At 36.1% G+C, this 19119-nt stretch overlaps 2 protein-coding genes across 2 annotated transcripts; both read right to left on the reverse strand.

Moving 5' to 3' along the window:
• Positions 1 to 1842: 1842 nt before the first annotated feature.
• LOC125255965 lies at positions 1843 to 11418 on the reverse strand. The gene is made up of 18 exons (XM_048171576.1): positions 11250 to 11418; positions 11048 to 11120; positions 10909 to 10935; positions 10643 to 10813; positions 10357 to 10508; positions 10214 to 10282; positions 10065 to 10137; positions 9641 to 9804; positions 9312 to 9550; positions 9054 to 9120; positions 6342 to 6411; positions 6206 to 6232; positions 5558 to 5728; positions 3864 to 4015; positions 3707 to 3787; positions 3539 to 3611; positions 3290 to 3453; positions 1843 to 2790 (listed from the first exon to the last, which is right to left on the reverse strand). Exons 1-18 carry the CDS (start codon positions 11250 to 11252, stop codon positions 2257 to 2259), a joined length of 2310 nt encoding a protein of 769 aa, XP_048027533.1. The 5' UTR covers positions 11253 to 11418; the 3' UTR covers positions 1843 to 2256.
• A 3621-nt stretch (positions 11419 to 15039) lies between these two features.
• On the reverse strand, positions 15040 to 18210 carry LOC125255249 (carbonic anhydrase 4-like). Its single transcript, XM_048170298.1, has 9 exons — positions 18165 to 18210; positions 17988 to 18048; positions 17810 to 17836; positions 17512 to 17682; positions 16732 to 16883; positions 16528 to 16629; positions 16343 to 16412; positions 15735 to 15898; positions 15040 to 15626 (listed from the first exon to the last, which is right to left on the reverse strand). Exons 2-9 carry the CDS (start codon positions 18046 to 18048, stop codon positions 15435 to 15437), a joined length of 939 nt encoding a protein of 312 aa, XP_048026255.1. The 5' UTR covers positions 18165 to 18210; the 3' UTR covers positions 15040 to 15434.
• Positions 18211 to 19119: the final 909 nt, after the last annotated feature.

Consider the following 19119-nt stretch of genomic DNA (forward strand, 5'->3'; position numbering starts at 1 on the left):
GTCTATATTGTGTAATAATGGTCATTCTCAAAGGTGGCACTATTGTATTAACAATACAACAGCATAATGTTACTATGCCGTACACACAACAACTAATGTTATGGGAGGGAAATGTAATATCTCAAGTGATCTTTTCGCTTTATTCAACGCCCACACTTTTCTCATTCTAAATGTTCATATCAATTGTCCTAGACATCAAGATAAAGTGTAATGTAAACTAAAGGATTACAGTATCCTCCAACCAGATAGATTTCAGATGGATATTGAGTTTCCATAGTCATTAACATAGCAAAGCTTATTTTTCATTTACTTAATCATTTCAATTTTACATTTTTTTCACTTCTGATCACCATAATCAATCAATCAAACCTCTATTTATAAAAAAAAAAGTTGTCAAAATGCTATTGTGATTTTTTGTAGCATCTTGTTCACCACTAAATAAGTTTACTCAACTATGACGACTTTGAGGACACCAGAAATGTGAAGAGGATCTATATGTCTTTCTGCTTCTAGGAATGTGCACTTATGCACTATTCTATGCCATTTTGTATTATAAACATTGTTAGTAGTATTTCGACACTGAAAAGAAAATGCACCTGATGATGCACTTAAGTTAAGTGCGGAATGTAGGATATGCAAATTACCTTATAAAATGCATATGCCAACTAGACTGTAGAGTACATATTTCATATATTATTTGGGAAGACAGACCATAGTCTACTTGTCAGCTTTTAAAATATCTGCATGTTAAAATACTTTGCAAATATTTGCAAAAATAAGATGATCACTAGAAATGTAAAATTGTGAATGAGAAATGTAACTAGAAATGTAAAAAAAGTGTTAACTGCTTTATTATTGTCAGCATGTGAACAGCTTGTAACGAAACTTAAACACAAGACAATTCCCAAATTCCTATGTTGTCAAAGAGCCTGTGATTTTTATGTGAAAAGCCAGAGAGCCTCCCTTCCGCTTAGTAGCTAACTCATGAAACTAATGCTTAATGTGTCAGATCTGTCAGATCTAATGTCATTAATTACCCTCATGTCATTCCACACACTTTTAAGACCTTCGTTCATCTTCGGAACACAAATTAAGATATTTATAGCGATAGTGATGGCCGATTTCAGATTTGACATGCCGATTCAGAATGCTCAAACTTCCTGAAGCAGTGTTTTGAAATCGGCCATCACTATATAAGTCGTTATCTTGTGTTTTTGGCGCACCAAAAATATTCTCGGCACTTTATAATATTAATATGGAACCACTGTACTCATATGACCTGACTGAAATATGTTTTTAGTACCTTTATGGATCTTGAGAGAGGAAATGTCATTGCTGGCTATGCAGGCCTCACTGCCATCAGATTTCAACTAAAATATCTTAGTGTTCCGAAGATAAACGAAGGTCTGGAACGACATGAGGGTGAGTAATAAATTACATTTTCAATTTTGGTTGAACTAACCCTTTTACTTCTGATTTCTCTGCTGTCTTTTGTTGCATTTATATTATTGAGAAAATAAAATAAAAAAAATAATAAAAAAAATAAAAAACCCCACACTTTCATATTTAAAGTATTCTCGTCGCTTCATAAAATTAAGGTTGAACCACTGCTGTCACATCGACTATTTTAACCATGTCCTTAGTTCCTTTCTGGACTTTGACTGGTGGTTAAATTATGGTCTACATGGAGGAGTCAGAGTTCTCAGATTTCAAAAATATCTTAATTTGTGTTCCAAAGATGAATGAAGGTCGTACGGCTGTGGAACAACATCAGGGTGAGTAATAAATGACAATCTTCATAAAATGACAAAGAATAAAACAAGCACAAAAGAACAGTAAATTTGATACAATTATTCATTTTAATGAAGTTTTTCCATGTGACAAATGAATATGCATTTAAAAATGCAAGGAGTAGAAATCACAACATGAAAATGACTGGTTTTCACAAACTGAAGCTCAAATGTTCTCAAAACTTTGCACTAAAATCAGTATACAACCTGCAACACATCCACTTCCATATGAAACAGTTGCAGGGAACAAACTGAGTGTGAGGAAACTAGCATTTAACTGAAAAACACAAATCTTTCCACAACATTAATAAACCTTGACAATAAGAACTATACACTAAAGCAGATAAAATTTACATTACTTTACATGGTGTGTTTTTTTTTTGTGTGTGTTTTTTTTAATCAAATGGATTATACCATCAGGTCTAAAGTCATCAGTTAAAAAGTATCTTAATTTCATGGACCAATTTTAGAACAAAGGTATGATGTAGTACAGGATTACAAGACTCCCAAGTGGCCACACGAGAGCCTGGGATGGGTTTGTAGCGCTTGATCTTGGTTTAGTTGGTTTTGCGGTTGATGTTGTAGTTGGTTTTGCGGTTGATGTTGTAGTTGGTTTTGCGGTTGATGTTGTAGTTGGTTTTGCGGTTGATGTTGTAGTTGGTTTTGCGGTTGATGTTGTAGTTGGTTTTGCGGTTGATGTTGTAGTTGGTTTTGCGGTTGATGTTGTAGTTGGTTTTGCGGTTGATGTTGTAGTTGGTTTTGCGGTTGATGTTGTAGTTGGTTTTGCGGTTGATGTTGTAGTTGGTTTTGCGGTTGATGTTGTAGTTGGTTTTGTAGTTGATGTCAGCCTAGTTGGTGTAAGCAGGCCAGTAGTTTTGGTACCTGGCACCTGTGACGTCACAATCCTGCCATTGGCGGGCTGAACACCCCTGAAAGTGTTGGTCATTAGAGGAGAGTTGGTGGTCGTGTTGATGTACAGAGTCGTAGTGAAGAGGTCAATCTAGAGAAACGGAAGCAATTTAATGAAGCCAAAGATAATTAAAAATGAGGTCTCATTTTATTCCAATTGCACTCAAGAATTTAGGTCAAATTAAGATTTTAAAAATGTTAATTTTAAAATGTAAAATTTTCAATCCGTTTGGAGTACAGTTAAATAAACGGAATGTAATGCATATGTCAGTCATACATAAATGAAATGGGTACATGGCATTTTTTTTAAAAACTACTTGCTGAAATTCAGATATGATTGCCGTTTCATTTCTGACACGCTGTGAGCGGTAGACCAATCACAACAGAATAGGCCATCTGACCAATCAGAGCAGAGTAGGCTATCAGGAGGGAGGGGTTTAGAGAGACTGAATCCTCAAAAACAAACCATTTTTAAACTCTTGGAGAAATGAGGTGATGTGCAATGTATTTAGAGAAAATTAAAGTGTTAATCTAAATCGATGGTAACTGTGCAAATCAAACTCAAATCTTAAATTTAGGCCTAGACTTACCAAATCCTGGCTGACTTTGAATGTATCTTTAAAGATAGTCCACACCACACCTTCAGTGCAGTTTGGTGTGGTCAGAGAGCCAATATAACGGTAATATTTAGTCCTGTCCACTCCAGGAAGCAGATCATCCATGGAGATATTGTGGTAAATGCGTTCATTATCACCTTAGACATAATTAGTGCATTTATGAACATTACCAGCATATTTTATGCATCCACTTTACTCATACTTGTAAGATCATGGCCAAACCTGCATTGGCAATTTTCTGAAGATAAGAAGTCAAGTTCTTCCAGCTCATAGGTTTCCCAATGTCATTAGAGGCCTGTGGGTGGCATTACAATTGAAACACTTGGGGAAGAGGAAAAAAAAAAAAAAAAAAAAAAAAAAAAAAAAAAAAAAAAGGAAAAGGCAACATACCTCAATGAAGATACCAAGAACTGCCAATTCTGGATCACCAGTCATACTGCCATTACGCTCAGCCTTATTTACAATATGCAACTGAGATGCAAGACCTTTTATAAGAACAGTAATAAAAACAAAAGCTTTATTATATTACATTACCATATATTCATACCTCCATAGGGTATCGTTTTCCATCCACAGTGTGTTCAGATCCAGGCATGGCGCTGCCGTTACCCCAGTGGAGATGAAACTCTGTACTGGCAAATGAGCCTGGCAGATCCCCTCCTTCCACATGCATTCTCTTTTGATCAAGTGTCACTTTGACTGTAGAGCAAAACCACAACAAATTGAGCACCGCGAGATTCTGTTTCTAGCCCGTTTCTTATCAAAAGGATCAGTAACGGGCCATTCACACAGAACACGTTTTTCTGTTCTACTGTGCTACTTTTCCATAGTTTTTTTCAATGCAATGGACTGCTTCACAAACGAGGGTCAATTCAACGCTGGATTTGCACAAAAGATTAACATGACGGCACATGCTAATCGATGAGTTGAATCAACTCCACAGCAACTGCATAAATTTATCCACTAACCATTCAGAAACATCCAGTTTCATTCTAAATGTTGTAACTTCTTCCTGAGTCTCTCCATCAGTGTGGACTCCGGTTTGAACAATGTAAGGCTGAACACCGTTACTGACAATCAACATTTTGGCTGCGTGAGATTCTCCAGCTTTGTTGTTGAACAACTGAAGAATGAGCCGTTAAAGCTCTGCCCTCTTTTGGAAAGCGGGCCAGGACCAGCAGCTCATTTGCATTTAAAGGGACATGCATGGTGTACCAACCATGTTATTTTGGCAGATTGATTACCATTTGTATAACCACAGTTTTACAACAAATACCATGGTTTAACTATATGGTTAGTATAGTAAAACCATGGTTAATTTGTGGTTACCATGGTTTAACTATATTAACTATAGTTAATATAGTATAGGGTTTTTTTTGTTGTATTTGTAGTAAAACCATGGTTAATTTTCATAATTGATGAATGTTTTTTTTTTTTTTTAAAAGAACCACGCAGCACAAGTTAAAATGTTCAACTTGTAAAAAAAAAAAAAAAAAAAAAAAAAACACTCTCTAGACCTTCTGTTTTTCACTTCTGACCCACATCTAGAGTTCTTAACCGCAAAAATGCGCCCCTAAAGGGCCGTTCACACAGAACGCGTCTTCACTCCACCATGCTGCTTTTCAATTGCTTTTCAATGTAAACAAGCAAGCATGACGTGTTTGACTGTTGCGATCATCTCTTTTGCAGAGTCTTGGGCATGACAAAAATGTGGCAGTCAAGTTAAAAAAAGTTAAATGCATCTCTAGAGCTTTAGGGTACATTTTCACAACGTAATAAAAATGGAAAGTTCCTCCTTCGCATTTTTAGCTTACATTGTCAAAACGATCCCCTTTCACACGGATCGGCGAAAACGATTAAAACTGTAATATTATACTGCCAGGCCAGTAGGTGGCGATGTCATTTTGTAAAGAAATTAAGCACCCATAGACTTAACACGTAATATGCACGCACATGACCTGACCATTTTCACAAATTCGCATTTTTGTAGTTTACACTGATAACTGTATAATTTTCAAAAACTTTGAAACCTTTGAAAATGTTGTCATGTAAATGAGCAGCCAAAATGCATTTTTGTTGAAAATGGCATTGAGTAAACAGCCACTCAGTTTAGTTTTTTTTTGTTTTTTCGTTCCAATGCCCTGGTTCTCACGCTTTACACTGCAAAAAACATTCTGTGTGAATAAACCTGTCTTGCACAAAACTAGAATAAATTAAAAGACAATAAAAAGATCTACTCACTTGTCGTGCCAGTGTTTTTAATCTCAGTTAATGTCGTTTTGTCATCGTAGCCAGTGAAGTTGAAAGAGGTCAGATTAGCATTAGCCTGGACACTGGCGGTTATGATGTCTATTGGAGACTGTTGAGTGCCATTACAGTCTTTACTTGCAATTGTGGGCCAAGTGACATCATCTGAGATGCAGAAAAAAAAAATATTCTAAACATCCTCGCAACCACTATTCGTATCAAAACATTTTTAATCTCTGATTCCAAGATAACAGTGAAGTATTTTGTTTACTTGTTCAGAGTGAACATTACGTTTTAAGTGAAGTGAAGTGAAGTGAAGTGAGCCAAGTAGCCTATGGTGTCCAATACACTGAAGTTGTGCTCTGCATTTCACCCATCCAAGTGCATTCACACAGTGAACACAAATCCAGAGCAGTGGGCAGCCATTTTTTGGTACGGCACCTGGGGAGCTATTTGGGGTTAGGTGCCTTGCTCAGTTGTGGGTAATGAGAGCACTGTTACAAGTCTAACTCTCTCACCATTAGGCCACAACTGCCCCCATCTGTCCCCTAAATTAATTAGGCCTATCTTTGTTGTAATTAAAATTAACTCCGTTATGGTACTATTTAGGTTAAAGTATTGGGGGGTACCAGGACAACTTACTACAGGATGGGCTGTTATAACACCACGCTGAAAAAAGGCAAATGAAAAGAGACAATGTGTGAAACGTGACAATATACAGTGAAGTAACATTATTCAGAGAAATGGCAACACAACTAAATGACGAACAAACTCTTACGTGCAGAGGTTGATGCAGTGGGTACCAACAGCCACAGACAAGCTGCAAGGCAGGCCATGAAAGCATTCATCTAACAACAACAAAAATAAATAAATAATGCAAACACTCTGATCTGTTATATAATTTTCAACTAATGGATTCATCAAATTAAAAGATATTTCAAAGAACAAACCATTAAACATCACACAGATTAAATGCCATTTCAGTGAATTCTTTTTATGTCACATATTTGTGAATACATAAACTGTTATCTTACCATTTTAGTCAATTAAATTGACTTTACCAGTCCTTGAATATTGCACTTGGCTGCCTCTCTTCTGATTAAAAGCCAAAACCTGGTTCCTGTATTGACTCTACAAAACCCTTTTGGAAAACTACAGTGTGTCTGAAAGTTTTATTTTCAAAGGATTTCAAAGTCCTGAAATGTGCAAACATATGACTGTGGACAGTCTTCAATGTGATTAAATTGTGACGTGGTACCAGGTATGATTAAGACCCATTTGGTTCAGGTGTTTGATGATGTCACTATTATACTCCACCCCCTGACAGGTAGTTTGATGTCCAGTATGCATCAGGGCTGCATTCAGCCCTGACAAAATGTTGCAAACTGTTTTTTTAAACGGAAACGGTGGTGCGTTGAACACCCTGTTCTGAAGACACAGGAGTTGCAACTATGGCAGCTGAGAGGGACATTCTTTGTGTTCTTTTTGAAGAATTTACAGAGCCTGATGAAACTGGTATAAATACGTGTTTAATACTGCAAAATACACTGAATGTTACAGTCACTGCCCTTGCCGTCGCCGTCCAGAATAAAAGAGATAAAAGACATCCCAATTGAGTGAAGGGATTTGTGGAAACTGTGGTTCCTAATTATTGTGATCCAACATTTGCCTTGCATACCAGGGTGAAAAGACAAACATAATCCACTTCTTACCTCTGAGACTGTTATGGTCTATATGACCTTATTTTTATTGTATTAGGCTTATCATTTTTGATGATCACCATTGTTGTGCTGTCATATTGTAATATTTACCATTATGAAAGTGTCACATTTAAAAGTATTCATTTTTATTAGGGAAAGAAATGTTAAAGACAACCAGTTGTAATATCCAGTCATCAGTATTTAGATAGAAACACATTTAAGTTAAAGTAGCTCATTAGAAAAACGCTAAAACTGATATTAAAACAACTCTTAAGTTCAGATAAATTTTATAATTAATGGCAAAGCTGATGAAAGAAGAGTGGTGGGTTACTGGAGTCTGTTTTAGGATTTGTAAACAAACAAGTCACTTACATGCGTCACTACAAATCTGTAGGAATTTCTGCAGAACAAATCTTGGGGGTTATCTTGGGAAACATTTGCTCAGTTTCACAGACAAGGCTTAAATCAGACTAAAATGCTTTGAAAATGCAATGTTTGAGCCGTTTTAACTTACACTGACATCTCTTAAATTATATCAGTGATATTGTGTCTTAAGATGCACACCAGTAATGATTTTTTTCCTAAAGGCATGTTTTTAAAAGCTACTGAAGTGATTGAACTAAGGCCTAATCCTACCTCTGTGAAACCAGGATGTTCATTTATACACTTTCCTCATTGTTAATGCTACATCACTTTAATATTGACTTCATTTTTATATATTTGAATTCATACCAATACAATCTGAAATATTCATTTAGTCATGAACTAATTCTACAATTCTGACAAAATGTTTAGAAGGTCTTTTAAACATACCTTATTTTAATGAACACCGTTTAGAATCGGTTATTAAATCCCACTAAACTTCATTACAATAAGATCATTTCATGGCCATATTAATGGCAGTTTACTTTGATAATTTCTTAAATAAAAAAAAAAAAAAAAAAAAAAAAAATAAATTGACAACTTTGAACTTTTTGATCCACTTCAAATGTGGACTATATATTAAAAATGGACAGCCTGGTATTTGGGCTGACAGGGTTTGGAGTCAGGAATAGGTCTTAAAGATCTAGTTCACTCAAACTACTTAAACTGACATTTGAATGCACAAGCCTAAAACTAGTCACTGTCGTTGACCCACATGGAGACCACATTAAAAAGACAGTATTTCCTCCAAGCTGTGCATCTTTCAGAAGACCATCTCCTCACACAACTCCATAAAGCATTACAAGAAATTCATAAGTGGAGCTTGAGAAATTAAAACACTGGCTGTCCAACTGAAAACATGATTTTTTCCTCAATATACATTAAAACGAATAAAAAGGGTTTACAAATTAGTTGGATCAAGTATGAATTAAAGACATTGTTTTGACAACTCAGTCACATTTTGGTGCAACGACAAGATAAATGCTCGTTTAAAAAAGGCAAAAACCAACCCCTTGTGCATAAATGGATAAACCGGAGTAATACTCCAGATCAGTGGGAAAAACCCTGACTACAGACAAGTGCCATTAATGACGGTCAAAACAAGCACATCTGCTAGATCAAGACAACTTTAAAAATTGTAGACATTCTTGAATTACTTAAACCAAGAACAGCAACTTGACAAGTATACAACCACGTTTCAACCAAATTTAGCTCCCGTCTACACAGATGGAGACTTGATACCTTCAAACAACTACATTACAGCTCTAAAAGCATTAGTTGTGTCACATTCTGAAGTGCAAAACCAGTGACAAAATGTCTTAACAGCAAAACAAATAGTGCATGTCAAACATGTTTGCAAAAAACACCATACAAAACCTCATACTGTACATACACCAGTAAAACAGCAGCTCTTGAGCTTTAGTTGAATAGTAACTTGTTAAAAGTAGTGTTGGACAGAGATACACATACATGAACATACAGGATACCATAAAACACAAACAAATATGAAAGATCCATACCTGACAAATCTGGAACAAGTTAAAGTTGTTTTTACAATTCATTAAAATATTACTTAAAAATAATGACACTTCAAGTCAGATGGCTGACAATGTTATGAATCCTACTAGTATGCGTCAGTTGGGAACTCAAATGCAGGGTAAGGTTCAGGGGTATGACACTCAAAAGAGAGGTCTAGAAAGTCAAAGTTAGATGCCGTTTGGGATATAGGACCGGTAGCTCCGGTACCTGCCACCTGTGACGACACGATCCTGCCGTTGACAGGCTGTACACCCCTGAACGTGTCCACCATTAGAGGGGAGTCGGTCGCAGTGTTGACATAAACCCTCTTGCTGAAAAGGTCAATCTAATGTTTAGGAGGGGAAAAATAAAAGAATTGGTTCTTCATGGAGCCATCAACAGCAATAAAGAACCTTAATTTAGTGTCTAGCCTTACCAAATCCTGGCTGACTTTGACAGGGTCTTTAAAGATGGTCCACACCACACCTTCTTTACAGTTTGGTGTGGTCAAAGAGCCAAGATAACGGTAATATTTCGTCCTGTCCACTCCAGGAAGCAGATCATCCATAGAGATATATTCAGTGATGCATGCTTTATCACCTGAGAAACAGGAAGGCCATTAGAAATTTGCACTCAGGAAGTCACATCAGGGAATACTTAACTTCATTTAAAAAAAAAAAAAAAAAAAAAAAAAAAAAAAAAAAGCCGTTTATTAGCATTAAGCACATTAAATAAGCAGTAAATTGAGTTGGAGGGAAAGGTTTTTAAAGTTGTTGTTAAAGAATGTGTTCCCTATACTAAAGTGTTACCAAATAAAGCAACAAGTCCTGTATGTGGTACTTTTGCAGCCTGTGACTTGCCTGCATTTGCAATTTTTGCCAGGTAGGATGTCAAAGTCTTCCAGCTCTCTGGTTTACCAGTGTCATTAGTGGCCTGTGGGTTCAATACAAAAAAGAAAAAACCTCAACTAAAACGGTCTCAAATCATTTATTTGTAATTAGAAACATACCTCGATGAAGAAACCAAGAGCAGCTAACTGAGTTGACCCGTTATGTTCAAACTTATTCACTATGTGCAGCTGAAACAGATGGGCAGGACAAATGAGTAAAAAAAGACTGCTAAAAGTTGTTTTAGTCTGTACGGTTTTCATACCTCCATCGGGTATTGTTTGCCATCCACAGTGTGTTCAGATCCAGGCATGGCACTGCCATTACCCCAGTGGAGATGAAACTGTTTACTGGCAAACGAGCCTGGCAGATCCCCTCCTTCCACATGCATTCTTGTGTGATTAAGTGTAACTTTGACTGTGGAGTAAAGCCAAAATACAACATGCAGAGGTTATCTGTATGTTCTGTCTGAAAAGATGATAACTCCTGCATGCTGAGAGGAGATAAACAAAGCTCTTTATTGTCAGTTATGCATTCGAACATGTACTCACTTGTCTTGCCAGTGTTTTTGATCTCGGTTAAGGTCGTTTTGTCATCGTAGCCAGTGAAGTTGAATGAGGTCAGATTAGCATTAGCCTGGACATTGGCAGTTATGATGTCTATTGGAGACTGTTGAGTGCCATTACAGTCTTTTTTGGCAATTATGGGCCATGTGATGTCACCTGAGACACAGAAAACATGTTAAATCAAAGCTCACTGAATTATTCTGTGCCATGAAAGGAACTATAGCAATTAAAAGGTTGAAAGAAGAACTTACTACATGACGGCTTATCATAACACCAAGCTGAGGAGCACAAATGCAGCAAAATTAACACACTGAATTAAGTTTTTGAAAGAAGCAAACAAACAATTGAATTACAGAAGTTTGGGAACCAAGTCACATGATCACATCTTACCCACAGACAGTGGTGCGCTGTATGACACAGACAACAAACAAGCTGCAAGGCAGGTCATAAACCAATCATTCAGCTTGAAGGAGAGGAAAATACAAAAGGACAATGTTACAAACTTCACCTATTCTCATTCACTTAAATGTCTTTATTTTTTTAGCCAGATCTTAAAGATTCAGTCAATTGGAAGTTATCCCAGTTATCCTACCATTTTAGTTAATTAAACAAAATTTCACTAGATCAGACAGGTTCTTCTCTTCCAACAAACAACCAAAACCCCAGCAATATTAAATCTGCAAAACTCTACTTCAGCACAATTACTCCAACAGCATTATACTCAAAAGCTTTAAAAGGAACAAACAAGCTTAGGGTGATTTCAAACACCAAATACTGACAGGTGTTGCCCTTTAGGATGTCTGATTAAGCTAATTAAGGCCAGTTGGGTTCAGGTGAAGCAGGTCTCCACCCCTAGAAGTCATGAAGCTTAAATGATGAATAGCATGTGTTCCAAAATAAATTAATGTCAATTCCATGTGGTTTTGATCATTTATAGGCTATATTATGCAGCAAAAAAATAAATAAATAATATTAATAAATAAATTAAATAATAATATTAATAATACGAAGAAGATTTCAACATTTTTTTCAACATTGATTATAATAAGAAAAGTCTCTTGAGCAGCAAGTCAGTATATTAGAATGATTTCTGAAAGGTCATGTGACACTGAAGACTGGAGTATAATGATGATGAAAATTCAGCTTTGCAACACAGGAATAAATTACATTTTAAGATATATTCAAATAGAAAACAGTTCTTTTAAACAGTAATATTGTTTCACAATATTTCTCTTCTTATTGTATTTTTGATCAAATAAAGAAGCCTATAGTGAGCAGAAGAGACTTCTTTCAAGACCATTAAAAATGTTCAAGTTTCCAAACTTTTTTGAACTTTTTTGTTTTCATTTTAATAACTGAGGTCTATCATAGCTGTCATGTTTTAGATATTTAGAACTTAAATCCTCTTAAAACTACAGAATCATCTACTGTTGAATATAATTACAGATAGCTAAAACATAAGCAGCCTTCGTGACTTCAGCTGTTTTAAACTAAGTGTTTTATATAAAAAAAACTATATATTTTCTAACTCTAGGCTTCATGTTATTTTCACAGATGGCAAATTGTTTAAAAAAAGCAACAGTTAAGTATCAACTACTATCTTAAATCTTGTCTCTCCATGTAACAAGATACAAAAAATTATATTGCGGAAAACGTCAACCATGATCAAACACGATCAATGAAGCTGACACATAATTTACAAGATATATTAAATTAATAAAACAAACTCAAATCACATTTATTTATATTGCACTTTATGAAATACAGATAGTTTCAAATCAGCATTACAGTGATAAACAGGAATATAATGATCATTTATTAAAACAGAATTAAAAAAACACACAACAGTGTCATTATTCAGCTGGTCAGTTCGATGTTGATTCAGATTAGTTTAATAACTGTGTAAAGTTCATTAATTATGAGTTCAATCCAGCTATAAGGAGCTCTACAGAAGTCAGTTGTGTTGTTATTCACTTCATCAGTTCAATGATTCAGTTCAGTTTAATAACAGTGTCGATGTTGCAACATTCGTCAATTATGAAAGGATTTTACCACCTGTGATGTCACATTTCTGCCATTCAAGGGCTGAACTCCTCTGAAGTAGATGGTCATCAGAACTGAAGCTTCCTCTTCTGAAATTGAGAGTTGTGCTGAAGAGGTTGATCTGTTTGGAGAAATAAATTCAATTGAGTGAATTTTTAACTCAGAATATGATGAATGTTGTTCTCCAATAATAGATTTTATGCAATATATGATTTTTATGAATTGCTTTACCATAGAGTTGCCTTGACTTATCAAGTCCTGACTGACTTTGATAGGATCTTGTCCAGATCACAACTTCATTGCAGTCGGGTGTGGTCAGGGAGCCTTGGTAACAGTAGTATTTAATCCTGTCCACCCCTTTAAGCAGAATTTCCAGTGTGATTTGATTCATGATGTTTGAGATTGTACCACCACAAAATACAAAAAAAAGTCAAGAGTGTGTTTAGAGAGATTAACCAAATACACCACATTTTTATTGGTATGAAGAGCACAAAAGACTCTACCTGAATAAAATGTTTAAAAGATTCACTCAAAAAAAAGCAAGAACTGTCATCATTAGCTGTTTCCATCACCCTGTTTTTTTATGCGCATTTTGAAGTATTGCATCAGAAACGAGTGATGGAAACACCACATTTAGATTAAAATCCCCAAAATCTCTTAATTCACAAAAAAAGTTATGCTTGCTTCAGGTGGTTTTTGACTTGTGTGAAAAAGAGTTAATAATGGGAATAATGGGAGATGGAAACACATTTCCAAATAAATTCTGATGTAGCAAACATTAGACCCTTGTGACTGATCGTAAACAGTTGTAATTCTGGATGTACTGGTGCTTATCATATATATATGTGTGCAATGCATTTTTCCCTCTGGGCTTGCCGTAGATCGATAGTGTGCACTTTTGTACTGGAGTGTTGCAGGTTTTTCAGACTTGTCCTCTCACATTTGTGACGCATAAAGGTGATAAGAGTTTTTGTTTATTGTTTTCTTATTGAGGTGTCTAGACCAGGGTGTCAAGGCAAGGTGTGAAGCAAGTTGGAGCTAAATGCTGCTGGATCGATTTTGGACACCCCACTAGACCAGGAGTGTCCAAACTCGGTCCTCGAGGGCCAATGCCTTGCAGAGTTCAGCTCCAACTTGCCTCAGCACACCTGCTTGGAGGTTTCTAGCCTATAGTAAGACCTTGATTAGCTGGTTCAGTTGTGTTTAATTAGGGTTGGAGCTGAACTCTGCTGGACAGTGGCCCTCCAGGAGCAGGATTGGACACCCCTGGTCTAGACGAACCCTTCATGAACGCCCTGTCACAGTATTTATTTAGTGATGGTTACTAGGTTACAAAATCTGCTCAAACTTGATCTGCTCAAACTTGATCTGCTCAAACTTGATTGAAATGTACTTAATTTGCATTTGTCTTTTGTGAACTTTGAATGGATTCACTTCATGTTTGGATGGAAACCCTGTCATTCCAAAACCTCTATGACTTTTTCATCAGTGGAAAACGAAGATATTTCTCTGTGATTTGTGTCCATACAATGAATGTCAGTGCCATTTTTTACCCAACTGAATTTCACTGTATAACAGTTGAAACATTCTTCAAAATATTGTGTGTTTCACTGGTATCCATCTTTGAAGTACTTTAAATCCAACTACTTACAAAACTGAAGTTTGAATACACAAGCCCAAAATGATCACTCAAGTTATTTACCAGCATGAAGAGACCATATTACAGACAGTTTTTCCTCTAGGCTGTGCCATCTTTCAGAAGAGAATCTCCGCACACAACGCCATAAAACATTACAAGAAAGTATTTTATAAGTGGAGCTTGAGAGAAATTAAACACTGGCTATCAGACTGAAAACATGACAGACTTTATTTTTTCCTCTAACATAATATACATTAGAGCAAATAAAAGAGTTTACTAGTTGAATCAATAAAGACAGAATGATCTTTTGGACCGCCTTTTTATCAATGTTTTAATTTTAATAACTTAGGTCTGCCATAGCTGCCATACTTTAGACTTAAAAAAACATGAATCCTCTTAAATACTACAGAATCATCTCATGTTGAATATAATTCTTAGATACCATACTATAAGCCTCATATAAAGGTTAGAGTCAATGAACTTAACTAAACCTGAACACAATGGTGACACTCATGTTATCATCACAAACATCAAAAAGTGTAGAAAAATACAATGGGTAGAAATAAGAACAGTTCAGTATCAAGATATTAAAAAATTATAAAATTAACATGTTACAGAAAACGTCAACTATGATCAAGAACGATCAATAAAGCTGACACATAATGTACAAGAGATATTAATGAATAAATAAGCTCATATAGCCAGGTCAAGATACATTTATTTATAAAGCACTGTATACAATACAGAATGTTTTAAAGCAGCAGCAGAGATAAACAGGAAAATAATGATTAATGATGCAAATAATTAAATTTCTGCTATTAAAGCAGAACTAAAAAAAGTGTCATTATTCAGCTGAGGTCAGTTTGGTGTTGATTCAGTTTAGTTCAATAACTGTGTAAAGTTCATTAATTATGAGTTCAGTTCAGCTATAAGGAGCACTACAGAGGAAAATAGTGTCATTATTCACTTCATCACTTCATCCACTTCATCCATTCAGTTATTCAGATTCAATTTAATTCAGTGACAGTTTTGCAATATTCATCAATTACGAAAAAGTCGAATCAGCTATAAGCAGCTCTGCAGAAAACAATGTTGTCAGAACAAGCTTGACAAGAGAAGGGCTGTGATGATAGATAAAGTGGATGTGGCCACAGATGAAGGTGCTGTGGAATTTACCACCTGTGATGTCACAACTCTGCCATTCAAGGGCTGAACTCCTCTGAAGTTGTTGGTCATCTGAACTGTTTTGTCTGCATTTAAAAAGAGATCTGTGCTGAAGCGGTTGATCTGTTTGGAGGAATAAATTCAATTGAGTGGTTTTTTTAACTCAGAATATGAAGAATGTTGATGTATGAATTTTATGAATTCCTCTACCATAGAGTTGCCTTGACTTACCAAATTCTGATTGACATTGATGGGCTGTTTAAACACAGTCCAGATCACAACTTCATTGCAGGTGGGTGTGGTTAGGGAGCCTCGGTAACGGTAATATTTAGTCCTGTCCACCCCTTCAAACAGACTGTTCAGTGTGACTGGAATCAAGATGGGGATTTGAGCACCTAAATATACAAAAAGTCAAGAGGGTGTAAGGAAACTACTTGCCTGTCTTCAGTTTGTTGTTAAATCATATTGATAAAGAGAGATTAAATATTACCACATTTTTAATGCATGAAGTGCATAAAAGACCTTTCACACAGTTGAAAATGTTTTTGAGACACTCAAAAATGAAAAATCACTGTCGTTCCAAAACCTTAATGAATTTCTTTCTTCTGTGGAAAACAAATGAAGATATTTCGTTGTGTTTTTTGTCCATACAATGAATGCCAGTGTTGTTTTGGACCCCAATGACTTTCAATGTATGGACAAAAAATATTGAAACATTCTTCAATATATCTTATCTTGTGTTCCAATGGGGACAGAGAGATTTGGAACGACATGAGGGTGACGAGTAAATGATGACGTCTATTTTGGGGAAAACTATCATCAACTATCTATTTTCTTACCTGGGCGAGAGATGAATTGCAAAATGGATGTTAGGTTTACCCAAATATTGGTTTGGTTTTGTTGAGTTCCCTGTTGGATAAATGGGAATATAGCTCATACACATGAGCACACAACCAAGCCATACAGTAAATGTACTTTAGGGTTTGACTTTCCCTTTGGGTTAAATAAATGTGGTCTTGCTCACCTCAATGAAGAAACTGAAAACAGCCAATCCTGTGCTGTCATTAGCAGCTAGAGCAGCGGACACATTCCCGTTGTATTTCGAATGGACACTCAGAATTTGCAGCTGAGAGACAAAATGAGATGTAGAAAGATTGCACATGGTGAATGATCACATACACATACTCAGGCTGTTGCAGTGCATTTGGGAAAAAGAATTCACTCATACCTCCATTGAGTATTGTTTGCCATCCACAGTGTGTTCGGAGCCATTCGAGGAGCTGCTGTTACCCCAGTGGATACTGACTTGTGTAGGGTTGTATAGACCTGGAAGATCACCTCCTTGCACTGCCACTTTACTACTATTCAGGTTGGCCACCACTGTGAAAGACAATGGACATATGAGATACAAGTTTCAGGACAATTAAACTGACATTGTGCATCACTGATGCTTGATCTGCACCCTACTACCTATTTTGCCAATTTCAGTTCCCTATACGTAGTCTCGTGGTATATGAATAAAAAAAGGAATCAACTTTTATCCTTCATCTAGATCCCTGTGCTTGCTCATACTTTTGTATTTTCTGAGCATGTTACTTCTAAGACTGATTGCTTTTGTTAGTAGGTATTCCTCATTTGGAAGCTACTTTGAATAAATCTACTAAATATATGATTTTAGCAACAACAGTATAATTTGTAAAAAGCGACATGTGAAGACCAAGTATGGTAACCCATACTCAGAAATTGTCCTCTCCATTTAACCCATCCATAGTGCCCACACATTAGGAGCGGTGAGTAATGAACATACACACATACTGCAAACCGTGGACGTTTTAGTTATTCAGCCATTTTTTGGAATGATTGGGGGTTAGGTGCCTTGCTCAAGGGCACCTCAGTCATTTCCCGCCGGCAACCTTCAGGTTACCAGTCTAATTCTCTAAACACTGTGCATTGAACAAATGCAGGTATAATCAGGAAATTAAGGTTCCCAGTATGCAGCGCTCCTTACCAGAGCCGTCTGAGTTCACGATATTCAGGAAGGTGGAGTTGTCATCAAAACCAGTGAAGTTAAATGAGGTCAGGTTAGCATTTCCCTGAACACTTGCAGTCACGATATTGATGGGAGATTGCTTGGATCCATTACAGAATTGTGTAGCAATTGTGGGCCAGGTGGTAAAATCTATTACAAATCAGGAGTCACAAAAATCCACTTCAGAACAAGTTTTAAATACGTTCATTTTTAAATTTTATAATAAGATTAACTTTTATGTAGTGGAATATTTTAATAAATAATAAATCACACTTACTGCATTCTGGCTTGTGGTAGCACCAATCTGTTTCAGGGATGAAATGACAGCATTAAAAAAATGAAACCATGAATTTTCATGAAAAATGTTTCAAAAGCTTTTAGAGCTTAAGGGGAGTCATACAAAATTGAAACTGATATTCATTGAGTCAGTAAAGTTGATCCTCAGTTACACTCACCCACGCCGTGGACGGAAGGACTCAGAAGAGCAGCAAGGCAAGTCACCAGCAAGAAAATCATCTAAATTCAAACAAGAAATTATTACAATGGATAACAATTTAACCTTATTATAAGAATTTGATAAGAGAAATGAAATAAATCAGAAAAAGGTAATAAAGGTAATAAACTTACTGTACCTCGTCGACTTGATTCACCTGACGATATGCAGAAAAAATGATGATTTGGCTTCATTCCCACCTTTAATACTCCCCGCATCTCACCTGTAGTGGGCGTGTCACTTTTTCTTCCGTTTCGTGACGGAAAACTCGGCATTCCAATCAAACGCATTTGATCACATTATAGGTATCCTTCATCTTACTTTCAAATTCATAGCTGTCAGTACTTGAATTATCACATTCTTTTCTATCAGCATCACTTCGGTCATGTTCTCTAATCTTATCGTGATGGAGGAGAAAAGCACACTTCACTATCACGTTTTTCCTTTCTAACCTTTAAAATGAGTAAAAATGAGTTTGTTAGCTGTCGACTTCCAAAACCTGGCAAAATAACCTAAATAAATGGTTGTGAATAGCACCAGTTTAAGTTTATTTGGATTATATCAACAGGTAAACACTTCTGGGTGTTGAATAGCCTTTCATATAAGGCTTCATAAAAACAGGGATTCATTAGTACTGGAGCAATAACTTTAAACAACAGACAGACAGACAGACAGACAGCAGGCTGACAGATAGACAGCAAGAAATAGCCTGTTATGCAACTCTCAGTCATCCTCATTCTTCATTAGAGGTTGCGGTAAAGGGCGTTTTGCAATCTCACAAATGTTTAGAAGAACGACATCAGTTGATTTGTATCCTTTTTGATTTATATCCTTCTTGCATGTTTAATTTTTAATTAAACTCTTTCACATTCATCTTTTGATGATTCTTTCCTTTTTGTTTTTTGGCCCATCAAAGAAAAACTCAATCTCATAAGAAAATGTCATCATTTTACAGGGTGGGTACTTGATAAGAAATTGTATGCTGTGATTCCTTTAGAAAGATGACAATAGTCAATGGCTCTTTGAAGTATGCAGTACACTTTGGGCACATTATATACAGCTGACATACACCGATCAGGCATAACATTATGAGC

This window comes from Megalobrama amblycephala, linkage group LG20, assembly GCF_018812025.1.
Source record: "Megalobrama amblycephala isolate DHTTF-2021 linkage group LG20, ASM1881202v1, whole genome shotgun sequence".
In the NCBI taxonomy this organism is placed as follows: domain Eukaryota; kingdom Metazoa; phylum Chordata; class Actinopteri; order Cypriniformes; family Xenocyprididae; genus Megalobrama; species Megalobrama amblycephala.

Bases quoted from the DNA above. Each gene is read 5' to 3' on its own strand.
- LOC125255965 (XM_048171576.1), bottom strand. The intron at 10,138-10,213 runs GTATGTTTCTAA...TTGAACCCACAG, and splicing joins CTCTTGGTTTCTTCATCGAG to GCCACTAATGACACTGGTAA. The intron at 3,454-3,538 runs GTTTGGCCATGA...ATTATGTCTAAG, and splicing joins TCAGAAAATTGCCAATGCAG to GTGATAATGAACGCATTTAC.
- LOC125255249 (XM_048170298.1), bottom strand. From the start codon at position 18,048: ATGATTTTCTTGCTGGTGACTTGCCTTGCTGCTCTTCTGAGTCCTTCC. The intron at 17,837-17,987 runs GTGAGTGTAACT...TCCCTGAAACAG, and splicing joins TCCTTCCGTCCACGGCGTGG to ATTGGTGCTACCACAAGCCA. The intron at 17,683-17,809 runs GTAAGTGTGATT...GATTTGTAATAG, and splicing joins CTACCACAAGCCAGAATGCA to ATTTTACCACCTGGCCCACA.